This window comes from Catharus ustulatus, chromosome 14, assembly GCF_009819885.2.
Source record: "Catharus ustulatus isolate bCatUst1 chromosome 14, bCatUst1.pri.v2, whole genome shotgun sequence".
Classification (NCBI taxonomy): domain Eukaryota; kingdom Metazoa; phylum Chordata; class Aves; order Passeriformes; family Turdidae; genus Catharus; species Catharus ustulatus.
Window position 1 is genome coordinate 5,237,123 of NC_046234.1, and position 21,062 is coordinate 5,258,184.

General features: G+C 47.7%; 1 protein-coding gene across 1 annotated transcript; it reads right to left on the reverse strand.

The window, feature by feature from the left end:
- On the reverse strand, nucleotides 1-11,204 carry PRPS1 (phosphoribosyl pyrophosphate synthetase 1). The gene is made up of 7 exons (XM_033072457.1): nucleotides 10,914-11,204; nucleotides 8,587-8,770; nucleotides 8,144-8,242; nucleotides 6,376-6,500; nucleotides 4,482-4,655; nucleotides 3,572-3,731; nucleotides 1-1,332 (listed from the first exon to the last, which is right to left on the reverse strand). Exons 1-7 carry the CDS (start codon nucleotides 11,033-11,035, stop codon nucleotides 1,240-1,242), a joined length of 957 nt encoding a protein of 318 aa, XP_032928348.1. The 5' UTR covers nucleotides 11,036-11,204; the 3' UTR covers nucleotides 1-1,239.
- Between the last annotated feature and the right edge of the window lie 9,858 nt (nucleotides 11,205-21,062).

Consider the following 21,062-nt stretch of genomic DNA (forward strand, 5'->3'; position numbering starts at 1 on the left):
AGTATTATGTATCACCAGCCTCTTCAACCCATTGCCATAAACACTTCTGAGAAGCATTGGACCCACTCCAAGGGTTCCTTCAGGTTTTGCTGTCCTGTGAGCTGCAGTGCTCCTTGGCTTAAGGTATTTTGCAAGAAGCAATGCTTTCAGGGAAAGGCAAACAATGAGCAGGACAAAGTGTCAGTAACTTCCAGGATAACAGGACTGTAACAGGCAATGAATGAGAGGCTGAGCCAGCTGGACACAAAGCTGTTGTGTTTCAGGTCACCCCAGTGTCTGAGCAGGCATTTGCTAGATGCAACAACCCTGCTGCTGTAGGATAAAGAGGCTCTGTTTACCACTGCACTGGTAAAAAAAGGGTCAGGGGGTTGCACAGCAGGTCAAGGTGCAGCTGCAGTACATGACAGCAGTCCTCTAGCTAGCAAGGCTAACAGGAAGCTGTAAAATTAAGAAGCTGGTTTTAGCCTGCACTAGAAACCAAAGCACACAACCACAAGTTCTCTATGTCAGAGTTTTTGGAACAGAACACTTGTGCAGGATGCATCTTCCCCACCAGGCTAACACAGCACTGCACAGACTCTGCTCTCACCCTCACTTTGCTGTGTAGCACACTAAAGGGCATTTAATTTCATCAACAATTAAGAGGAATTCAAGTTTGCAAGCTACACTGATCTCCTTTCATGGGAGGAAGCTGTAGCAGTACCTCCTAGGTGTCTCCCAGGGCTTCACCAAGGGTCGAGCTTGGCCAAGACACAAGCCTTCCCCAGCACTCTCCAAAGGCTGTGTCAGGTACAGAGTGGTAAGACAGCCAGCAGTCTCTTGGGCTCTTGCTGTAGATCCAGATCAACATGTCCTAGGGAGCTCTACTTCCCAAACAATTTAGGGTGCGCATGCCAGATCATCTAACCCTGCCCACAGACAAACCCTCTCCCTCCCCCCCTCAAAATAATTGTGGCAATTAGCCATGTGTCAGTCCTGCTCTCCACAGACCTGCAGAATTGAGTCAGTGCTACTGATCAGCTCCATGCACAGGGGTGCTGGTGGAGTTGGCTGTTACAGACATGAGCTTTCCCCCTCCAGCCTCCCAGTGTTGGGAACAGAGCCAGTAAGCCTGACTTAAGCAGGAGCTGTGGAGAGCTGCACTGGAACAAGCAGAGTCTTCTACTGAACTTTACAACAAGCTGAACAACTTTTGGTTTTAAAAAAAAAAGCCATACAAGCAGCAGCTGACATCTGTTGTTATAAAGGGACATGGCTGAATAGGTAGGAAACAGATTCCCCATTATGAGTCCTCCTGATGGCCTCTGCAAGGATCATTGAGATGTCAATCACCTGGAAGGGAAGAAAGATGCATCAGCACTATTGAAAAATGGCACAAGCCTAAAAGAACAGCTGGAAAGTCAGGGAGAACCTAAAGAATAAACTCATCACCCACATTTACAACGTGCCAGATGCAGAAAATTACTGCTACACAGAATTAGGATTTAATTACATATAAGCCTGAAGATACCCTACTACAAATATTCTAGTTGGTCTGTCCGAGTTAGTCTGCTGTCACCTTGCTTTGCTCAGACTCCCCAGGCTCAGTGTGTTTACCACAGGACTCTCTTATTCACTTTGTGCAGAGAAGTTAGGGCAGTCTAAATCAAAATGAAATCACTTCCCCTGAGCCAAGAGGTTTTACCACTGCTGCCAGCAGTCTGAGAGACGAAGCTGCTGTGCTGCAGCTCAGCTCCCAGGCGCTGTGCTGGCTCCATCTGGTGGGGTCAGACGGGTACCAGGAGGAAAACCTGAGTCTCAGCCAAACCCCAGCTCTGAATCCCCAGAGCTAAAGCATTTCAGTACATGTAGTCTAGTAAGAATCACCATATTTATGGTGCATTAAAAAAAACCAAGTGAAAACCATATTTAATATATTTTATCTTCTGGATAGCTTGTTTCTGAAAGGAAGGAAAAAATCAACAAGCTGCAGAGTAAGGTCTGAGACTTGTGACAAATTCTTTAGCTCTTTAGACATCAGTGTGTAAATGTGAGGTATTAAAGGAAAGCCTGGAAAACTGCTCCACTGCAACCTTTGGCTACAGCTACGTACACAGAGGTTGCCAGTTTAACATTTTGCCTACACCAGTTGTAGTGTGGAGACTGGAAACAAGGTGAAGCACCAGAAATGTTTTAGATGTTTCAGGAGTATCATTCAGAAGTTAGTGCTGAAAGAAATGCAACCCAACAGCAGCTTGCAATCAGCTTATAACATATTTCCAAAAGCAGCTTAAAATTGACTGCAGCTTCAACCAGTTCAGCTTCCTTTTCACCAGCAGCCCAACAGTGGGAAGCTTCTACACTCACACCACAGTATTGGTAAATATTCTCCAAATGCCTGTGGCCTAGATATTGGTGCTGTGTAGCCAAGGCCCATCTGGAACTAAATCTGGCAAACAACATCAGGGAGAACAAGAATGTTTTCCTTTTGTTATTGCTGTATTTGGAAAAACCTAAGAATAAAGTGGGCCTGTTACTAAAGGGAAGGGGGTCCCTGGTAACAGAGGATGCAGAGAAGGCAGTTAGTGACCACCTTCTCTGCATCAGTCTTTGACAAGCTGGAGATCAGGCTAAGGGAATGTTGGAAGGAAGACATTTCCTTAGGGAGGACTGGGTTAGAGGACACTTGGCCAGACTTGATATCCACAAGTCCACGGGCTCTGATGGGATACATTCATGAGCACTGGGAGAGCTGGCAGACATCACAGCCAGGCACTCATGATCAGCTTTGAAAGGTCCTGGAGCTCAACACAGGTGCTTGAGGACTGGAAAGAGGCAAAGACAACCCAGGAATTACTGCCAATCAGCCTGACATCAGTCCCTGGAAAGGTGATGGAGCACTTCATTCTGGAGGCCATCTCTATGCACATGGATGACAAGAACATGACCAGGAAGAGTCAGCATGGATTCACCAAAGGCAAATCATGCTTGACCAACCTGATCATGTTCTGAGGAAGCAACTGCCTGGATGAGTGAGGGGGAACAGTGGATATTGTCAACTTCAGCAAGTCTTCTGACACTGTCATGAAATCCTCACAGGCGAACTCAAGAAGTGTACACTGGATGACTGGATTGCGAACTGGCTGAACAGCAGATTCTGGGGCTCATTATCAGCTTTTAGCTTTCATATGGATGGCAAAGGCTGGGCATAAAGTGACAGATACACAACAAAGCTGTTGGCACCAACATCAGAGGCTCCTGTCTACCTCTGTTTCAGCATTGCACATCATCAGCACATCATTCCTCCAAAGGGCACACATCCAACCACTTGCCTACATCGTGGCCCCATTAAATCAGACACCTGATCTAGGTAAGCAAGCCCTGAAAAAAAGATCCTTTAGTGAACTATTTGAGATGAGCTGGAACAGAAGCCTCTTTGTATCAGTGTAGCATGTCTGTTACCCCACAGCAACAGGGCCAAGAGAACTAAGCAACACTGATGGCAGTACTAACAGAACCACTGTCAGCACTTCACCCCCAACAGGTGAAGAGAAAAGGCTATACCCAAGAGTGACAGAAAATAGATGCTCACCTGGATTTTAGGGCACTGCTTCATCTTGTCCTCCTGGGGTATTGTGTTTGTGACTACAACTGCCTCAAAGCAGGCATTGTTGATCCGGGAAATTGCTGGCCCAGAAAAGATCCCGTGAGTTAAGATGGCATAAACTTTGGTGGCTCCAGCTGACACAAGCCTGGCAAGGGGAGAGTAAAGGAGAAGGATGATTAATTCTCAGCAAGTATTAAGCTGAAATTAGTGCAGGGCACATGGTAAGCATGACAGGAGACAGCACCATGTGCTTAGGGAACAGGCTACCTTTGATTCCCCTTCACTACTGACTTGGGGGAAAAAAAGTTTTATGAGTACCATGAAATCCACCACAGGCAAAGCACACACTGAAAAAACCCCATTGTTCTTAGCTCTGGAATATTTGGAACAGATCATACAAATCACCTTCTGTAATTTTTTGCTTACACAAGGCAGCAGATATTTAATACTGTGTTAATACTTTAATACTGTATTTAATACAGTATGAAATACTGTGCTAATATTTAATACTGTATTTAACAGTTAACAGTCTTGCATATGATGGTGTTTCTAGTGTAAAAAGCACAAATTATATCAAAGTTTGAAAAGCTTATTTCTAATACAAAATCAGTTGATGCACCAGACAACACTTACTTCTACCTGGCATGGTCAGTGATGGTTCATTTTCAACACAGGAGAAAAAAAAAAAAAAAAAAAGACACTATGGTCTTCTGCTTATTCCCACCCACTATGAGAACTTCAGCTGGGTTTTCCTCCTTATTTTGTATGACATGAATAATCAAGAAACTGCATGAGACCTTGTGAAACTTGTCATGCAAATAATCTGCTTCAGCCATTCCAGTGTTCACTAAGAGCAGGTTCCTGAGTTAGGAAGGCAGCAGTCAGCCCCACTCACTTGTCTGCAGCATGGCAGATGGTGCCACACGTGTCTGCCATGTCATCTACCAGGATGGCCACTCTGTCCTTGACGTCCCCCACCAGCACCATGCGATCGACCTCGTTGGCCTTCTTGCGCTCCTTGTGAATGAGGGCAAAGTCTACATTCAACCGATCTGCAATGGAGGTCACTCTGAAGAGAGAACAGTTTCCAAACAACACTTAACTCCACACAGCAGCTGCAATCAAAGCTCTTTCAGTATCAAGCACACTGCACTAAGAGGAGCTGTCACCACATCTGCTACTGCTCCCGAGCAATTAATAGAAGGCACTCTGCCATTTGGGTTTCCCTTCAAGCAGCTGAAGTGCAACCTCTGATCTAATCTCGCCCAGTGACAGCAAACAGATCTCATCTTTCATCATGACCACTGTAAACTAATTTGCATTTAAGCTGAAAACAAACCTTAACCAGCAAGGTCAGCAAACTTGAAGCGATCCAAACACTTGGAAAGTTGTCATCTTTGTAACACTACACTGGAAAGGCTTAAGCTGTGCTATGACAGGGCTGTCACTCTTACATGCACTTAATCATCATGCACACAAGCACTGGCACAGATTGTGGCAGGACTGCCCGTCCAGGAAATTCAAATACACCACCTCACATTTATTTCCATTAAAGTGACTGCAGAACAACCTCACTAGAGGGATATTAACTTTATATATTGGTACTGATAGAATTTAAAACCATTAAAAGTGGAAAGAGTAAAACACACATGCCCCCAGAAACTCTACACTTGAGGTAAGTAGACTCTTAGCCCCACTAGATCAGACTTATCATCCTAGCAGTCCTGCACAGACAGTTAAACTAAACTGAAGTTTTGGCTTTGCTTATCTCCATAAAATACTGCACCAGCCAAGATCGACACGTTTCAGTATAAGAGGCTTTTGAGCAGATTTTTTCATGAGTCAGATTATATCTGGCTGGTTTGGTACTTCATAAACTGAGTTATGCAACAAGCTACAGAAATAGCTGAATATACAGAAGGTCTTTCCCAATCCATGGACCACAGCAGAGCTACAGAAGACATACAGTGACCTACAGTGTCAGTGGCTCTTGGCTGTTTGCAACACATCACTGAAAACATTCTGAGCCACATGAATCAGATCTGCACACACAACATTTTGGTGTGACAGCCCTGGATTAAGGAATATATCTATGTCCCTTTAGTGCCCACATGTAGCCCTCAGACAGAAGCATCAAGGAACAGCCTAGTTTCTCCTAAAAAGCACCTGAGAACGTTCTGAGCTGCCCACAAACTGGCATGTCTGTCTGCAGGGAGATGGGAGATTGTCAGGCTATCAAAACAGAAATGTGCTATAGCATATGCTGCTGCTTTTTGGAAAGGAACCACCTTCTTCCCTATTCTCAGGGAAGATGAAGAATGGCAGCAGGCTCAAATCACAGTTAGATATTCAAATCCAGAGTAATAAAGTAAGAAAATGCCTCAACGGACCCAGTTTAATTCTGCAAAGAAAACAGCCTTGATAAAAATGTATCATTAAACATCAACAGTAAGCTTGCCTTGGCATAGGGGTGTAAGCTACACTATTTCCTCCTTCAATTGGCATAAATACCCTTGTACAAACTGGTCTAGTCCAAGGGATGTAGCTGTTGTGCAATTCCTACCTATGCAGCTGTGATTCTAGAAGTTATTTAATCCTCCATGTAGCCCAAGAAACCTTTTAAACACTCCCTAGGAAGAATATCTGACCACTCTTCACCAGCTGTCCTAGACTGTCTGACAGAAGGCAGACTGACAGAAGGAATATGTTTAAAAATAGGGTCACAAGTATTCTTAGGAATTGAAGTAGACACAGAAGCAGCATCTCAAGATACCTGTCTGACAGCTCACCTCTTGGCTCCACCAGCATCTGGTGAAACAATGGTGCAGTTCTTCCACTCTGGAATATTCTCTTTGATCCATTTCAGTACAGCAGGCTCAGCATATAAATTATCAACAGGGATATCAAAAAAACCCTGCAAGGAAGACAACAGGAACAGATGCAGCTGAAAGTCCCATTCCAGAAACAGTTGTAAGAAGCCTTCTACATCATCAGGCATGCAGCCATCACCTTTCCACAGCTTTCAGCTTTCCTTTTTACTTCCCTTGAGGTAAGGGCAGTAGTCTTTGGGATACACAGAATAGTAATGTAAGAAGTCTTCAGAGCCAGAAATAGTTCAGCAGCATAAATAACACTTTAGATCTAACACCTCCACAAAAAGAAACTAGTTCTGTCTTGGGGGCTGCAGAAAACCTGCAGCAAATGCACTCATTTCCAGAGCAGCTGGCTGCCTGTTTACAGTCAGTCTTTAGAGCTCATTACCCAAACTGGTTACATTTACAAAACACGCTTGAGTAACATCTGTCTTTAAACTAATGCAGCTGGGTCCATAAGTTTACAGTGACCCTGCAGACTTCTCCAAATCTCTAAATGCTAGAAGTTAATCCTGGAGTAACAGGCAGGAGAGTGAGGGGCAGCTACTCCTGAGGAATGCTTCAAGGTACAGAGGCAACAGACCCTTCTCACCATCATTCCTTCTGTGCAGAGCAACACAGCAGCTACAAGAGCCAGGCTGAAACCAGCCAGATGCTGGAAGCACATATGCACAAATGATCCCATTAAATCTCACCCCTGCTGCTGGTGCAAGGTCAGCCCTATGGCACACACCAATTCCAAGCCCTCAAGGAAGAGGGGGACCACCCTGGGCTCAGTTATTTCATGCTCTGAGAGCCTTTTCAGCTGTGCCCCCACAGAATTTTTTCATCTGAGACAGTATTTCTGAGCAAATTATACTGAAGTATGAATGACTGCAGTTCCAGCTGTTAAAGCAACAGCTAGCCCACTTCACAAGGCAGTAGCTACCTTACCCTTTGCAGCAATACAAGAGACATCCTTCCCTCTGCCACACCCCTCTCAGTTGCACTGAGTTCGTTTCTTGGTCTTGAGCACTTACTCAAGGTGGAGAGAAACAAAATCAAATTAAGCTTGCAGCCCTTCCTGTCCCTGGCAAATATTCTTGCCAGTTTACTTACACAGCCCAGGTCAAGACTTTAGTTGCTCTGTGAGATATTTTGCTCATAAGCCAACAAAGCCTATGAATGATTTTCAATTCACTACCAGCGTGGGAGAGAACCAAGGCCAGCTTGTGTGGGAGGATGGCACTCAATGGATACAGGTTGGATTGTCCATCTTGCCAGAGACAAGCTATCAGTGTCCTGGTCAAGGAAACCCACAGATGCAGCTGTGCCAGGACACCTGAGGGCAGAACTAACTGCTCACTTCTGCAACACAGCACACCAAGTATCAGAAAGCTCTGCTCAGAATTTAAGGATACTCTCCATCTCACATTCCTCCAAGTGAAGAACAGTGTCACTGCGTGGCAATAAAGTTGCAGTGATCATTTACTAGTTCATTTACACAAGACTCAATACACTCAGTCTGAAGAAGAACAACAATACTTTCATTTACAGGTTAGTCTGTTACACACCTCTCCATCCAGTCCCAAATTTTCAAATCTTGATCATCATGCATCTCAAAAAAGCAGATCTGGAAAGCTTGCAAAGCAGTCAAGAGGCTCAGATGGAACTAGTTAAGTTCTTTCCTGATTTTTGCTCCTACCTGAATCTGAGATGCATGCAGGTCCATGGTGATTATATGATCTGCACCTGCCACAGACAGCATGTTTGCAACCAACTTGGCAGAGATTGGAGCTCGACTCTGGTACAGGAAAAAAAAAAGACAGTATAAGACAAGTTCAACTCCTTCATCAAGATGTCAGCCTTCTGCTTCCAGGCAGTGATTCACAAGCAGTTACTAAAAGGAGCACTCATTAACATTGCATCTTTTCATCAGCTAGTGATGAGACTTTAGGATATTTTCAAGAAGAACTAGATCTTCATGAAAAGATCATTTTGCAGTCCAGTGTCCTGAAGTTTAACGAAATGAAAAGAGGTTGGATCTTCAAAGGAGACAACAAATATTCATTTAAATCCTCTCCAGCAGTCAGGACTTTCAAGGTGTGCATTCAGTTTCCCTGCAGAAACCTTTACCACATCCCTTACCTTGTCCTTTTTGTCCTGCCGGGCGTAAGGAAAGCAGGGGATGACAGCTGTGACTCTGCTGGCTGAAGCAATCTTACAGGCATTGATCATGATGAGGAGCTCCATCAGATTGTCATTGATTTCCCCACAGCCACTCTGCACAATGTAGACGTCCTCCCCACGAACACTCTCGCCTATTTCCACGCTGGGAACAGATGAGAAGAGACTTGTAGCCAAACACAAATTAAAGCACAGCCATTATCTGTGCCTGCAGAGCAACCAAGGCACTGCATTCCCAAGGGTCTGTGGGTGACACTGCCATATAATCAAGGCTGTTGAGCAGGAACACTGCTGTTTATTTGCTCAGTGGCTATTTTACAACGCTCACTGATCAGATTTAATGGTCCAGCCGGTAAGACTAAAAGCACTCAGCCTGTACTCTTGATCTCAACACAAGCTGAGCATGTAAACATCCCAGAGCAGGCCCTGTTCCCCTGGAATCACAAGCACAGCCACCTCTAAAAGCAGCAGTGTACAAAGGAGCAAGGACCATGGCCAGCCACCAGACAGAGTGGGGTCAAACTGCTACCAAAGCAACACTGCAGCCAATTATCAGTCTGAAAGTCAGAGCAGCCATTCAGTGGCTCCAGCATTTCACTCAGGAAAGACTTCTGGGGTTAATTTTCTCCTGGATGCAGTGCCCACTAATCCCTGCTGATGAAGGGCCTGAATACAAGCCAAAGGTTCTGTTTGCCAGCAGCAAAATGCCAGCTCCAGTGCACATATGGAGACACCTGCACCAGAGGGAGTGGGAAAGCCACTTCAGTTATAGAACCCCTCAGGGTAGAGTTCTAATTCTAATATTTCCTTCTCTGACCTTTCTGATCTCTTCTTCATGCTCTTTTTGATGACTGTTATCTATTTATAGCCTTACTGTTCAATATCCATCAGCGAGCTGCTGTCATCTTTACTGCCCACTGACTTACAGGATGCATCCATCTCTCATGGAGAGTTTCAGAACTCTCTGCTGGGGAAGTGTCTGATTATCAGCAGTTAGGTGATAATCAGACACTCCAATATCAGGGTAATTTAAGATATTCTTGGTACAAAAAAGTCCATGAATTATTCTGTTAAAACAGTCTTGCTCTTTTGGAGAAGCACCTGTTGTTAGTTTATTGGGGTAAATAAGATGTCTTTTAAGTCTTCAAGCCACATTACCTGCTGCCATAGGAACCTGCTGGCCAGCAAACTAGATGGGTAAGAGCAATTAATAAAGAACAATGAGAACAGTGCAAGGGCTGTAAATCAAACAGAACTTTTTATAACTCCTCTACAACTCCTTGTACTACATCTGAGGTTTCACAATCAATACCCATGCAAAAGAAACGTTAACACTGTAACACACGTACATCCTGGATCTTTGTGGGAAAAAAATAGTGTTTCCAGAAGGAGTGGGTCGGACCAACCAAGGCTCTTCGAATTATACTCTGGTGTATACACGGTTAGTGTATTCTCTAAAGCAAGCTGAAACAGCGCTGAACAACTTTAAACCTCCTTTTTAGCTTTACGTAGGATGGCAGCAGGATTTTTTTAAAGCACAGATACATAAAACAAGGCCAATGTTAGGCTTCAAAGCTTGAGGGAAACATTTGCATGACTGCAAAGGCACTGTGGGATGCACGGAGGTGTGAGCCTCTTTCCTTTAGAATTCTATCGATACTTTCTAAGACTCTGAAGCTCCTCAGAGAAGTTTAAAGGCACCAGCTACGCTCTAAACATAAAATTATCAAGCGTCACGTCATTCATGTTTAGATTTAAGCATGGAACAGCCTAATCAGTGTAACTCCGAGAGGTGCCGTCCCATCAGCTCGCGGCTTTGGGGTGGAGGGGGCAAGGTCCGGGTGGTGAATTCCACCGTTCCAACACTTATCACAGCGGCCAGGTGACCCAAACGCTCCGAGCTCAGGAGCCCCGCGCGGGCCGGGTGCGGGGGAGCCCCAGAGGCGGCGGTGGAGGCGTGCGTGGGGCGGGCGCGGCTGAGGCACGGCCCTGGCCGCACATGGCTCCCGGGGCGCACCGCGGGCGGGCCTGGCCCCGCACCGAGACCCGCCTCGGCCCGGGGGGACGCGGGTGATGCACCCCATGGCTGTGGGGCACCAGGAGCCCGGGGGGAGCGCACCGGGAATGTCTCCGAGCGCGGCTCCGCTGCTCCGCAGCCGGGCCCGAGCGCACGGTCCTCGAACTACAACCCCCATCACCCCCCGCGCGGAGGCCGCTCGGTACCCAGCACCGCCGCGCCGCGCGGCCTGCCGGGAGCTGTAGTGCAGCCGCGCCCCGCCCCACCTCACCATGTCTCCTGGTTGCTGAACTTCTTGGTGACCACCTTGCCCAGCTCCAGGCCCAGGCGGTCGGCGATCTTCTGGGACAGGTCCTGGTGCGAGCTCCCGCTGAAGATCTTGATGTTGGGCATGGCGGCGGCTGCAGCAGAGGCGCCCTTTTTCTCCTCCTCCTCGTCGCTCCGCCACGCAGCGCCCGCGGCTGCCGCGCGGGGACCCGCCCGCCTCCTGCGAGGACGCGGCACAGTAGGAGCAGGTCACACCAACCGCCTCTACGCCGCCATCTTACCCCTTCCCGCCTGCCGCGCTGCTGCTTTATAACTTCTCCGCCCCGAGGACACGCCCCCAGCCACTTCCCATTGGCTGTGTCCCGCAGGGGGCGGGGTCCCGCTCATCGGCGCGGCGGTTATGGGCGTGGCTTGGCGCGCCTCCTTCTGCATGAGAGCATGGGGAGGTGCGCGCGGCCCCCCGCTGGGGGCGGGGCCTAGGGCAGGAGCCGGCCTGCGATTGGTCGCTGTGTGGCTGCCTGGGCTGCGATTGGCCAGAGCGGGGGCGGCCGGAGCGCGCGGCCGGCCCTGCCCCACGTGGCCGCGGCTGGTCCAGCCGCCCCCCGGCGGCCATGATGGCGCCCACCGCGCCGGGGGGAAGGAGGTGGGCGATGGCCCCGCTGCCGCCTCACGGCGCCGCGCCCGCGCCCCCCGCCCGCCTCTCACCGCCGCACCGCCGCGTGCGGGGCCCCGCGGCGCCGCGCGTCCGTTACCTCAGCATGCCGGCGTGCCCGCGCCCGCCGCGTCCGTCCCTCGCCGCCCTGCGCGGCGCTGCGCGGAGCTGGCGTCACCCGGCGGGCCGCGTGTGAGGCGGTACCGGGTGACACCGGGTGACACCGGGTGGCAGCGGGCCCGCTGCGGCACCGCCGTGCCCCGGGACGGCCCGCGCGCCGCACCCGGCCCTGCCCGTCAGGGTTGTTTTCCTTTTGGTTCAGGGCTGCAAACCGCGTGGGGACTGTTTTAACAGGCTGATTCATTCCTGAGGGGGTTTTACCTTTATAGTTGTGATTTTGTACCCAATTCCATACCAAATTATATATTGATACATATATACATGCATATATGTGTGTGTATATATCTATTTTACATATAATTATATACGTAACTAATTACAGACTAATACCAAATCAGTCTTCGGTAAATTATCGTTTTGTGACTGCATTATGCACATTAATTTATCTTTAGCGAAATTAAACATCGGGCTTAACAGTTTTTAACCTTTAAACCTGGATTGTTAACCTTTAAACCTGGATATCATTGAATCATAGAATTCTGGGCTGGGAAGGAATCACAGAGTCCCAGCTCCTGGCCCTGCACAAGACCCCCCCCAAGAATCCCACCAATATGGGTTTTATAGTGGTTTATTCTCTTTCTAAATTTCTATTCCAGTCTTTGGTTGTTATTAGGCCAATATAGTCCTGTCCTTTTTTTTTCTAAGACTTAATTATCTCAAATTACCTTTCACTACTTTGAAGGAAATTATACTCAAATTTTAGCTTGTATACATTATTATAAACCCCTTCAAAATAAAAGGACCAGTGGTTCGTCACAGAAAATGCAGGGATTGATAATTGCTCACATTTGTGTTTTTGTCAGACACAACAATCAGCAAGTCCAGGGTAATGATGACACCAGGCCAGTGACTCTCCACTCTGTGCTTGTTATTTTCCCCACAAAGAAGGAGGAAGATTTATACATATGTATAAATACACACACACACACACACAAATACACAAAATGAGCCAGAGACGGCTTCTTTAGAATTTTCATGCAATTTTGTAATTCCTACTCATGTTACCAGAATTTCTGAGAGACAATGAACTTCTGCAGTGAATTTGACATCGATTTGCTTCAAGTCCTTGAGAATTCAACCAGAAGTCATCCACAATCAAGGGGGGGGTGTGTGTGAGGCTGGCCATGTTTTCTTTATTTTCTTAAAACTCTCCTGGCCCCAAAATGCTGCTGCCATTATCCCCAAAGACCTGTAAATTAACGACTACAAAACCATACTTTGGGAAGTTTTCTGTAACACTTCATACAGTGTCATTAAATTTGGAATTCCTCTGCATTAAAATAGGTGTAGATTCCCATGCTTTGCATAGTTGGACCTGGAATATTAATATTGGTAATTTTGATTATTTTCTGGTGCAGCTGTAACAGTTTTGAGATGCTGTGACAGACAACAAATCCAGGGAAAGGGGAAGGAAGAACAGAGCCCTTTGCTTCTGATTTGTTGCTAATCATTGCTCATTTAACAAAGAACAATCATCTTAACAAACAAAACTAATTTTAGCAGTGAAGAAAACGTCACTGGTGAGTGGCTACTGATGGTTCAAGTGATGGGATTTGTGGATACCTCCCAAATTTGCAGCAGACAGATTCTTGCCCCAAATCCACATCATTGCAGCCATTCACTGCTGACTCCTGGCCTTTGGTCTGGGGCACACCTTGGTTTTAAAGTATTTGCTTCATTCTTACTTTAAATGCCATTTTGTCTCCCCTGTTCTGGAATACAGAATGAGAATTTTCTGTGCCCCAACATCCCAGGCTCCTCTCAGTTTATCTGTGAGCCAGGCACTGGGGCCCTGAGGCTGAAGGCAGCAGAGGGTGTATTTAAACATACAAATATTGTCTCTCATTGATGAGCCCTGTCTGGGCTTCTCTACACAGGACTTTGGAAGTCACTTTCCTATCAGGTTCCTCCTGGCATCACAGAGGTGCCATTTGGAGGAGTGAAAAATCTGACCAAAAAAAAAAAAAGAGGAAAAAAAGAGAGAAAAGGAATTAAATCATTAATCCTAAAAGCAGGAACTGGCAGCCTGTTATGTGTAAAATCAATGATTTTTTTTCCCCATTCAGAGCTGGTGGCCAGGTGTGTTTTCACACCCACCTGTTTCCCTCAGTATTTCAGCCTCCACCGTGCCTTTGTAGATTAGCCAGCGCTTTGTTCCTGAGGACAAAAGTCCACTTCCATTAACGACTCACAAAGCTCTTGGATAACCTCAGGGATTTGCTTAAGGAGAAGCTCTTAATGCACCAAAGTCTAAGTTAAACAAAGCCAGAAACTCGCTCAGGAGGTTCCTCAGCCACAGCTTGTCTCCCAGCAGTTCGCTTTGCCAGGCAGGGACAAGGAGGAGCAGCTTTGAAGACAGAGACGTTTATCTGGTTCTTGGGATGAAAGGAGAGACACTGAGGTTGCATCCATTGAAAAGCAAACTCACACCGCCTTGGGAGTCAGGTTTTCTGTAAAGGATGCTCAGGGAAATCACAGATCCTGAAAACGATCACAGATCGTCAAAGTGCTTGGGGTGTCTCAGCTCTCATTCTTTATTCAGAATTAAAGCACCTCATCGCAGCTGCTGTGCCTCATTCTGAAAGCGAAATGCAATAAATTGAATTATTTACTTTCAATCTGAAGGATTTTATTTCATTTTCCTGTGGTTTACAGTACGGACAAGCACAAGTTGACCTGGACATCGGGAAGGACTAGTTCATAGCCTGAGGTGCTGTGTTCCATCAAGTTCTGTAAATTGTGAATTAAATTACCGCCCAGCTAAGGAGAAGCTGAAAACACACAAACAACAAAAAAATCTTTTTTACTTACCTGGTTCTAAGGAGGTGCAATTAATCAGAAATACCTTTGTCACAAGCTGAGGATGAATTTTCCAGGAAGTTTTAAGCAGAACATTAACAGCGTCAAATTTCCTGGCGAAGTCAATCAAGACAAGTAGCCCTTGTCCTCCCCACTTGGCACTTTCCTGCATACAATTGCCACTCAATTACCACCAGCCACTAATCAAGAGCACATTTTCATGCAAAAATCCTGAGACTGAGGGTTGTTATTTCTTTCTGTTGCCTTGTGACTTCACTGCCACACAGCCGGTTCTGTTAATGAATGGCACTTGATGGAAATAACACCGGGCTCTGCCCTTTTGCCTTGGTGGCTGATAGTAGGAGCTGGGAAAAGATGGAGGTCAAAAAAAGTAAAGAAAAGTAGAGGTGGAGAAAGGGTGGGAGGATGGATAGGAAAGTAGAGGATGAGAAAAAAATAATGCCAAAAAGTTTGGAAGGCTGAAACGTAGAGGCCAAAAAGGGATGAGAGACTGACATAAAGGCAGAAGGAGAGGAGAGGATGGAGGAGAGGAGAGGAGAGGATGGTGGAGAGGGGGAAAGTTTAGCAAAGATGCTCACCCTTAGCACTGTAACTATTACCGGAGTTACACAGGACATCGCTGGACCACACCCACCAAGGAAGAGCGCACCATTTGTCGGGAAAAGGAGAAAATTCTGGGAAATAAATAGTATTGTCAAGTCTTCGCTGGAACTAATACAGACTTAGAGATGGTTTTACAGGAGCCCGACTGGTTTCCTTTGTGTTCCTGATCTTTCCACTCAGCGTTTTTACTGTGCCTTTCTAAGGAGCCCAGGTAAAAGTATGAGGAATGAGTCGTCTTGCCTTAGGAAGAGGTGACTTTTCATTAGATTTAGGAGTATTTCCAAGGTGCTTTTCGAAAGTGGGATTTAGTAAAACACTGTAAAGTGTCAATCTGCTCCCAGCCCTTTCATCTTCTCACCAGCCCCGGGCACAGGCAACAAAGCTTAGAGGGGCAGCACTGGAATTTCTGCCACTTTGGGCACGGTGTGTTTGCTTTTTAATAACTTGAATATTCCAGCTGTAGAAACCCCCCTCCATCCATTCTGGACGTTCAAGGGGCACCATCTCAGCTGGCCTGGGATCTTGTGCAGCAGCTGCAGTGGGATGAGGTGTCTGCTTGTGCCCTGACATGGAATTACGTAACACGACACAAAAACATTTGGAAAAATTTCCTGTCAAGTGTACAGACTGTTTTTGTGTATACTGGGTATGTTTGGGTGCTGTAAATAGGCGGAGATGACTGTGTTCCCTGGCAGACTTCTCCCATGTCCACAGAAAGCCATAGGTGTCCTGCCCAGCTGACTGCCCACGTGAGGAATTTGTTAGGATATTTCACACAGGAATCCAGACACTGTGCTTTAAATGAGGATAAAATGTAAGCATTATTCACTTCCCTTTGACTGTCAGCTCCCTTGATGAAAGCAGCAGTGGGTCCCAGCTATTCAGCTCGTTCTGCTGTTATATCTGGGGCTCCTGCAAGTCCTGTGTAGTGGTGCCAAGACCTTGGAGAGGATGGAAATCCTGACAGGAGAATGTGACTGCTCCGCCATGGGGATTAGAGTTCAAAGTGCTCTCAGCCATGGTGCCCAGTTGTTGTCTCCAGTTGACAATGACCAGCAAAGTCCATGGAGACACAAAACCTATCTTGGGACTGCTGCTCGAGGTCTGCTGATTTTCCAGCCTCTTCCTTTGACACTTTAACCCCTGACAGCCAGGTAGTGAGGTTTAACCTCAACTGGCAAAGCACACCACACAGCTGAACAGATAAAGCAAAAGCTGCACAAGCAGGCAAAGCAAAGCAGGGAATTGATGCCCTGCCTCCCATGGCAGGCAGGTGTTCCAGCAAGGCAGGGCTCCATGGCATGGAACAATGACTTGGGAAGACAAACTCAGAATGTCTTCCCTTCCTCCTTCTTCCCCAGCTTTATGTGCTGAGGGTGATGCCATGCTGTGGTCAGCTGGGATCCTGGCTGTGCCCCCCAGCTCCTCCCTGGTGAGGGTGAGGAGCAGGAAAGGCCCTGGCTGTGTGCAACCCCTGCTCAGGGATAACTTAGACATCCCTGTGCTGTCAGCCCTGCTCCAGCACAGAGCCAAACCCCAGCCCCACAGCAGCTGCTGGCAAGGAAATCAACTCTGCCCCAACCAAAACCAAAGCAGTGGCTCAAATTTTGTTCATTTTCTATCCATGGTCACTGATAAAATCTTGGTGAGAACTCCTTGAGAGCAGACATAGATTAGAGGAGATTAAGGGAGGGCCCAGATTTTGGGGGTGCAGGGACATCAGATGGCCAGGAGTGCATGCTGTGGCTGGGCCATGCTCCTGGGAGCTGGGAAGGTCCTGGAGGAAATCTGCACCAGCTGTGAGGCTACAGCGAAACACCCAGGGTGAAGGCAATGTGAGAAGGGCAGGTACCGATGGCTTTGCTCTGAGAAGGTGCTGAAGGGCAACAAACACAATCTGCCACTTTCAGGCAGATTGCTCTGGTGGGAAGGGATGCAGAAAAATTAGTTTATCACACAGTACGTTGACTTCCTGGGGTACAGTGGCTTTGAGGTGAAGAACTGTTGGCACTAAATGAGAACCAGGCAGTCTGCAGGGAGATGAACTAGATGGGCAGTGAAATGGGAACTAGATTTGGGGTGAAAAACCCACCTTTAATTCTCTCTGCTGTGTTACTGAGATGCATTTTTTTTTTTAATAGCTGTGATTCAGAACCATTAACAAGAACATTTTACCTGGATCATTTCCTTTGAAGGTATTTACAAGTCCCCAACAAGTGGAGGGGCCGCACCTAAGAGAGGAGCACAGCAACATCATCCTCCGGGGTATGTACCAGTCCAGTCTCTCTGTTCACACAGGGACATCTGGCTGCTGCTGGATAATATCCCTGTCCAAATAACAACATTCTGACGGTGTGCTTCTTGCCCTCTAGATGGTACTAAGCACCGAGTCTGAAATCGCTGATTAAACTGCCTGCTGTCAGTAACATTTTCAGGCTCTGGGGGTTGTTAGAAAACCTCTTGGCTTTTCCATGTTTTTTGATCCACATCCAGCTTTATAAATAGGTGGGTTTTGTCCCATTCAGTGTCATCGTTAGTTCAGCATGGGAAATGGTGTGATGCAGATTAAAATAACGAGCCTGGAGGCACAGAGAACGTGTGTGAGTCTCTAGTGCTGCCGCCTTTGCTTTAGACAACACATTCAGCCCCCATATAGAGAATGACCCAGTTCCTCTAGGGTTTTTTTTGTGTTGGATCCTTATTAGACTTGGCTTTTATAATTCCTGGAGGCTTTGGGGTGTACAGAGGGAACACACATCAGCGCCTTCCTCCCTGATAAACAGAGAGCAGTTCGTGGTGCCAGGCAAAAATGTGTTCATTGGGTATCATCTGTAGCTAGGAAATTGTTTGCCTGGCTGAGAATTCTCCCCAGGTCTGGCATTCTGCTTTGCTGGGCTTTCCCCTGCAGACACACCAGAGCAGTCCCACAGGGCACTGACGGCAGGGCCACACTGTCACCTCTCCCAGGCAGAAGAGCCAGGGAGAGGCTTGGGTGAAAACAGGCTGGAGCTGGTCAGTGGGTGCTCACCTTGGCTCACCTGAAAGGGATCAGGGCAGGGGTTGGTTAAAGCACTCCTGTCTCCCCAGCTTTAGGGCAGGACGGTGTCCCAACACAGCCACCAGTGCCAGCGCTGAAGGGGTGACTGCTGCAGCCTTCCCCTTCTAGGGGAGAATTAAACCAAAACAGCCACTAACAAAACAAAAGCGACCTTGGCAAGTCAAACATTTCATTTCAAACCTGTTTGTGATCCCTGCAGCAGATTTCTACAGCAACAAAACCAGGTGTTGCTTACAAACAGTGTCTTGTACAGCTAGGAATAGCCATGTCTCCACAAAGTTCTTAAAAAAAGACACAAATGCTAATTTGGATATTAAGATTAATATATTTAATCTTTCTTGTTTGTAAAACAAGACATAAATTTGTGTATAGATATAACTTATATATTTTTTTTATTTATATATACTATATACAGACAATAAAAAAATTTTCCTCTGTATTAGACTGAGAGATTTATGGAGGAATGATATAGGCGTAACGGGGAGCTTTGAAGAAACTCAGAGTTTCGTACTAGGTAATTCCCAGGGAAAAGGAAAACACATCTCCCTGTCAGCCTTCAGCACTGTAACAGGCCTTGCCCACCATGGACTGAAGTCCCAATTGGCTCTTCAGCTGGATATTTGCTACATGGTTCTTGAAATCAGGAGGCTGTCCTCACAGCAGGATCCTCTGCGCCTTGCTGACAGCCACAGCCCCAGTCCAGGACAGCCATGGGCCAGGGGAGGTTATTGCACTCCAAGGATGGCATGTTAAAAGCACATTTGTGCATTTCCATAGCTCCTATGGAAGAACAAGACATTTCGAATGTGCATATTTATCAAAAATAACAGAGATGGGAAGTGACTGCTCGCACGGAGATCCCTGATCATCCCCAAGGGCTGGGGCGAGCTGGCTGGGTTGGACAACTGCCCTCACTCCTGAGGCCAAAGCTGTGACCTCGTGCCCAGAGGGGGTGTGATGGGGACAGGCACCGGGAACCCGGCAGGGTGCGAGCTGCAGTGGGTGCCAGGGTGAGGGCAATGCAATGTGTGGCCTTGCATTTCTCTCCTTGCTCTGTTTCGGAGGGTAGGTGGCTGCAGGGAAACACCAGTTAAGGCTGTCTCATTGATTATGTCTGTTACTGAGAGGAGGAGGGGAGCCTTGGGGTGGGAAGGAACACAACTAGGAATCATTTTACCATCCACCTAGAACAATAAAAAACCCCCAACTCCAAGTAAATAACCACCTCACAGAACTAAATAATGCTTTTTATGGCAGTCAGCCTGGCGAAGACAGAAAAACAACCTCAACATCCTGGCAAGGAGGACAGCCCCTGCCTGGCTCACAGTCAAAGCTGATATGGGGCTTTTTTCTGATGGTCACAGTGAAAAGAAGTAGGAGATGGTTTGGGCTGAGCCTTGGGGGCATGAACCTAATCTCTGGAGAATGGTGTGAAAGTGGTCTCCCCTCAGCTGCTAGCCCACCTTCTGGCTTGCAGTGGTCAAAGATCAATCAATCTGGGTTCCTTGCAGGGTCTCCAGCATGGATTCAGCCATCCAGAAGAGGAACACAGAATTGTTTTGGTTGGAAAAGACCTCTAAGATTATTGAGTCCAACCATTCCCCCAGCAGTGCCAAGGGCACCACTAAACCATGTCCCCAAATGCCACAACTTAATGTCTTTTAAACACCTCCAGGGATGGTGACTCCACCACTTCCCTAGGCAGCCTGTTCTAAAACCTGACCACCATTAGTGAAGAAATTTTTCTTACATCCAATCTAAACCTCCCCCAGCACAACTTGAAGCCCCTTCCTCTCATCCTGTCACTTGCTACCTGGGGGAAGAGACCGATCCCCACCTGGCTGCTCCCTCCTGTCAGGAGTTGTGCAGAACCAGAAGGTCCCTCCTGAGCCTTCTTTTCTCCAGGCTGAGCCCCTCAAGCTCCCTCAGCTGCTCCTCATCAGACTTGTGCTCCAGACTCTTCCCAGCTCCATTCCCTTCTCTGGACACACTCCAGCCATTCTGGGTCGTTCTTGTGAGGGGCTCAGAGCTGGACACAGATTTGAGGAGTGGCCTCACCAGTGCCCAGTCAGGGGGACAGTCACTGTCTTGGTCCTGCTGCCACACCCTGGCTGGGACAGGCCAGGTGTCAGTGGCCTCTTGCCCACCTGGCTCATGTTCAGCTGCTATTCACCAGCACCCCCAGGGCCTTTCCCACCAGGCACTTTCCAGCCCCTCTGCCCCAGCCTGGAGCTGCAGGGGTTTGTTGTGACCCAGGGCAGGACCTGGCTGACCTCACACAACTGACCCCAGCCTGCCCAGATCCCTCTGCAGAGCCTTCCTGCCCTCCAGCAGATCAACACTCCCACCCAGACTGGTGTCATCTGCAGACTGACTGAGGGTGTCCTCAAAAGATACTAAACAGGACAGGCCTCAGCACTGAGCCCTGGGGAACACCACTGGCAATGGCCCCAGCTGGATTTAACTCATTCCCCGCCACTCTCTGGGGCCTCTCCATCCATCCAGCTTCTCCAGGAGCGTGCTGAAGAACACAGTGTCAAAGGCTTTATTAAAATCTAGGCAGACAACATTCACAGCCTTTCCTTCACCCACAGAGTCACCCTGTCATAGAAGGCGACCAGGCTGGTGAAGCAGCACCTGCCTTTCCCCCGCGCTTGCTGGGCCTGTTCCCCTTGTCCTGTATGTGCCATGCGATGGCACTCAAGATCCTCTGCTCCATGAGGAGCAGTACCGAGGTCACTGACAGGCCTGTAGCTCCCTGGATCCTCCCCACCTGCAGGCATTAGGCCCTTGCCTTTGGCACTCAGGACTAGAGTGCTCAGGACTGGAGCACTGCGGCC

What these genes read in the sequence shown, in the direction of transcription:
- PRPS1 (XM_033072457.1), bottom strand. Translation starts at nt 11,035, where the DNA reads ATGCCCAACATCAAGATCTTCAGCGGGAGCTCGCACCAGGACCTGTCC. An exon ending in GGCAGGACAAAAAGGACAAG is followed by an intron (nt 8,243 to 8,586) that starts GTAAGGGATGTG and finishes TTCCTGTACCAG; the next exon opens with AGTCGAGCTCCAATCTCTGC. An exon ending in AGCAGTGCCCTAAAATCCAG is followed by an intron (nt 1,333 to 3,571) that starts GTGAGCATCTAT and finishes CTTCCCTTCCAG; the next exon opens with GTGATTGACATCTCAATGAT.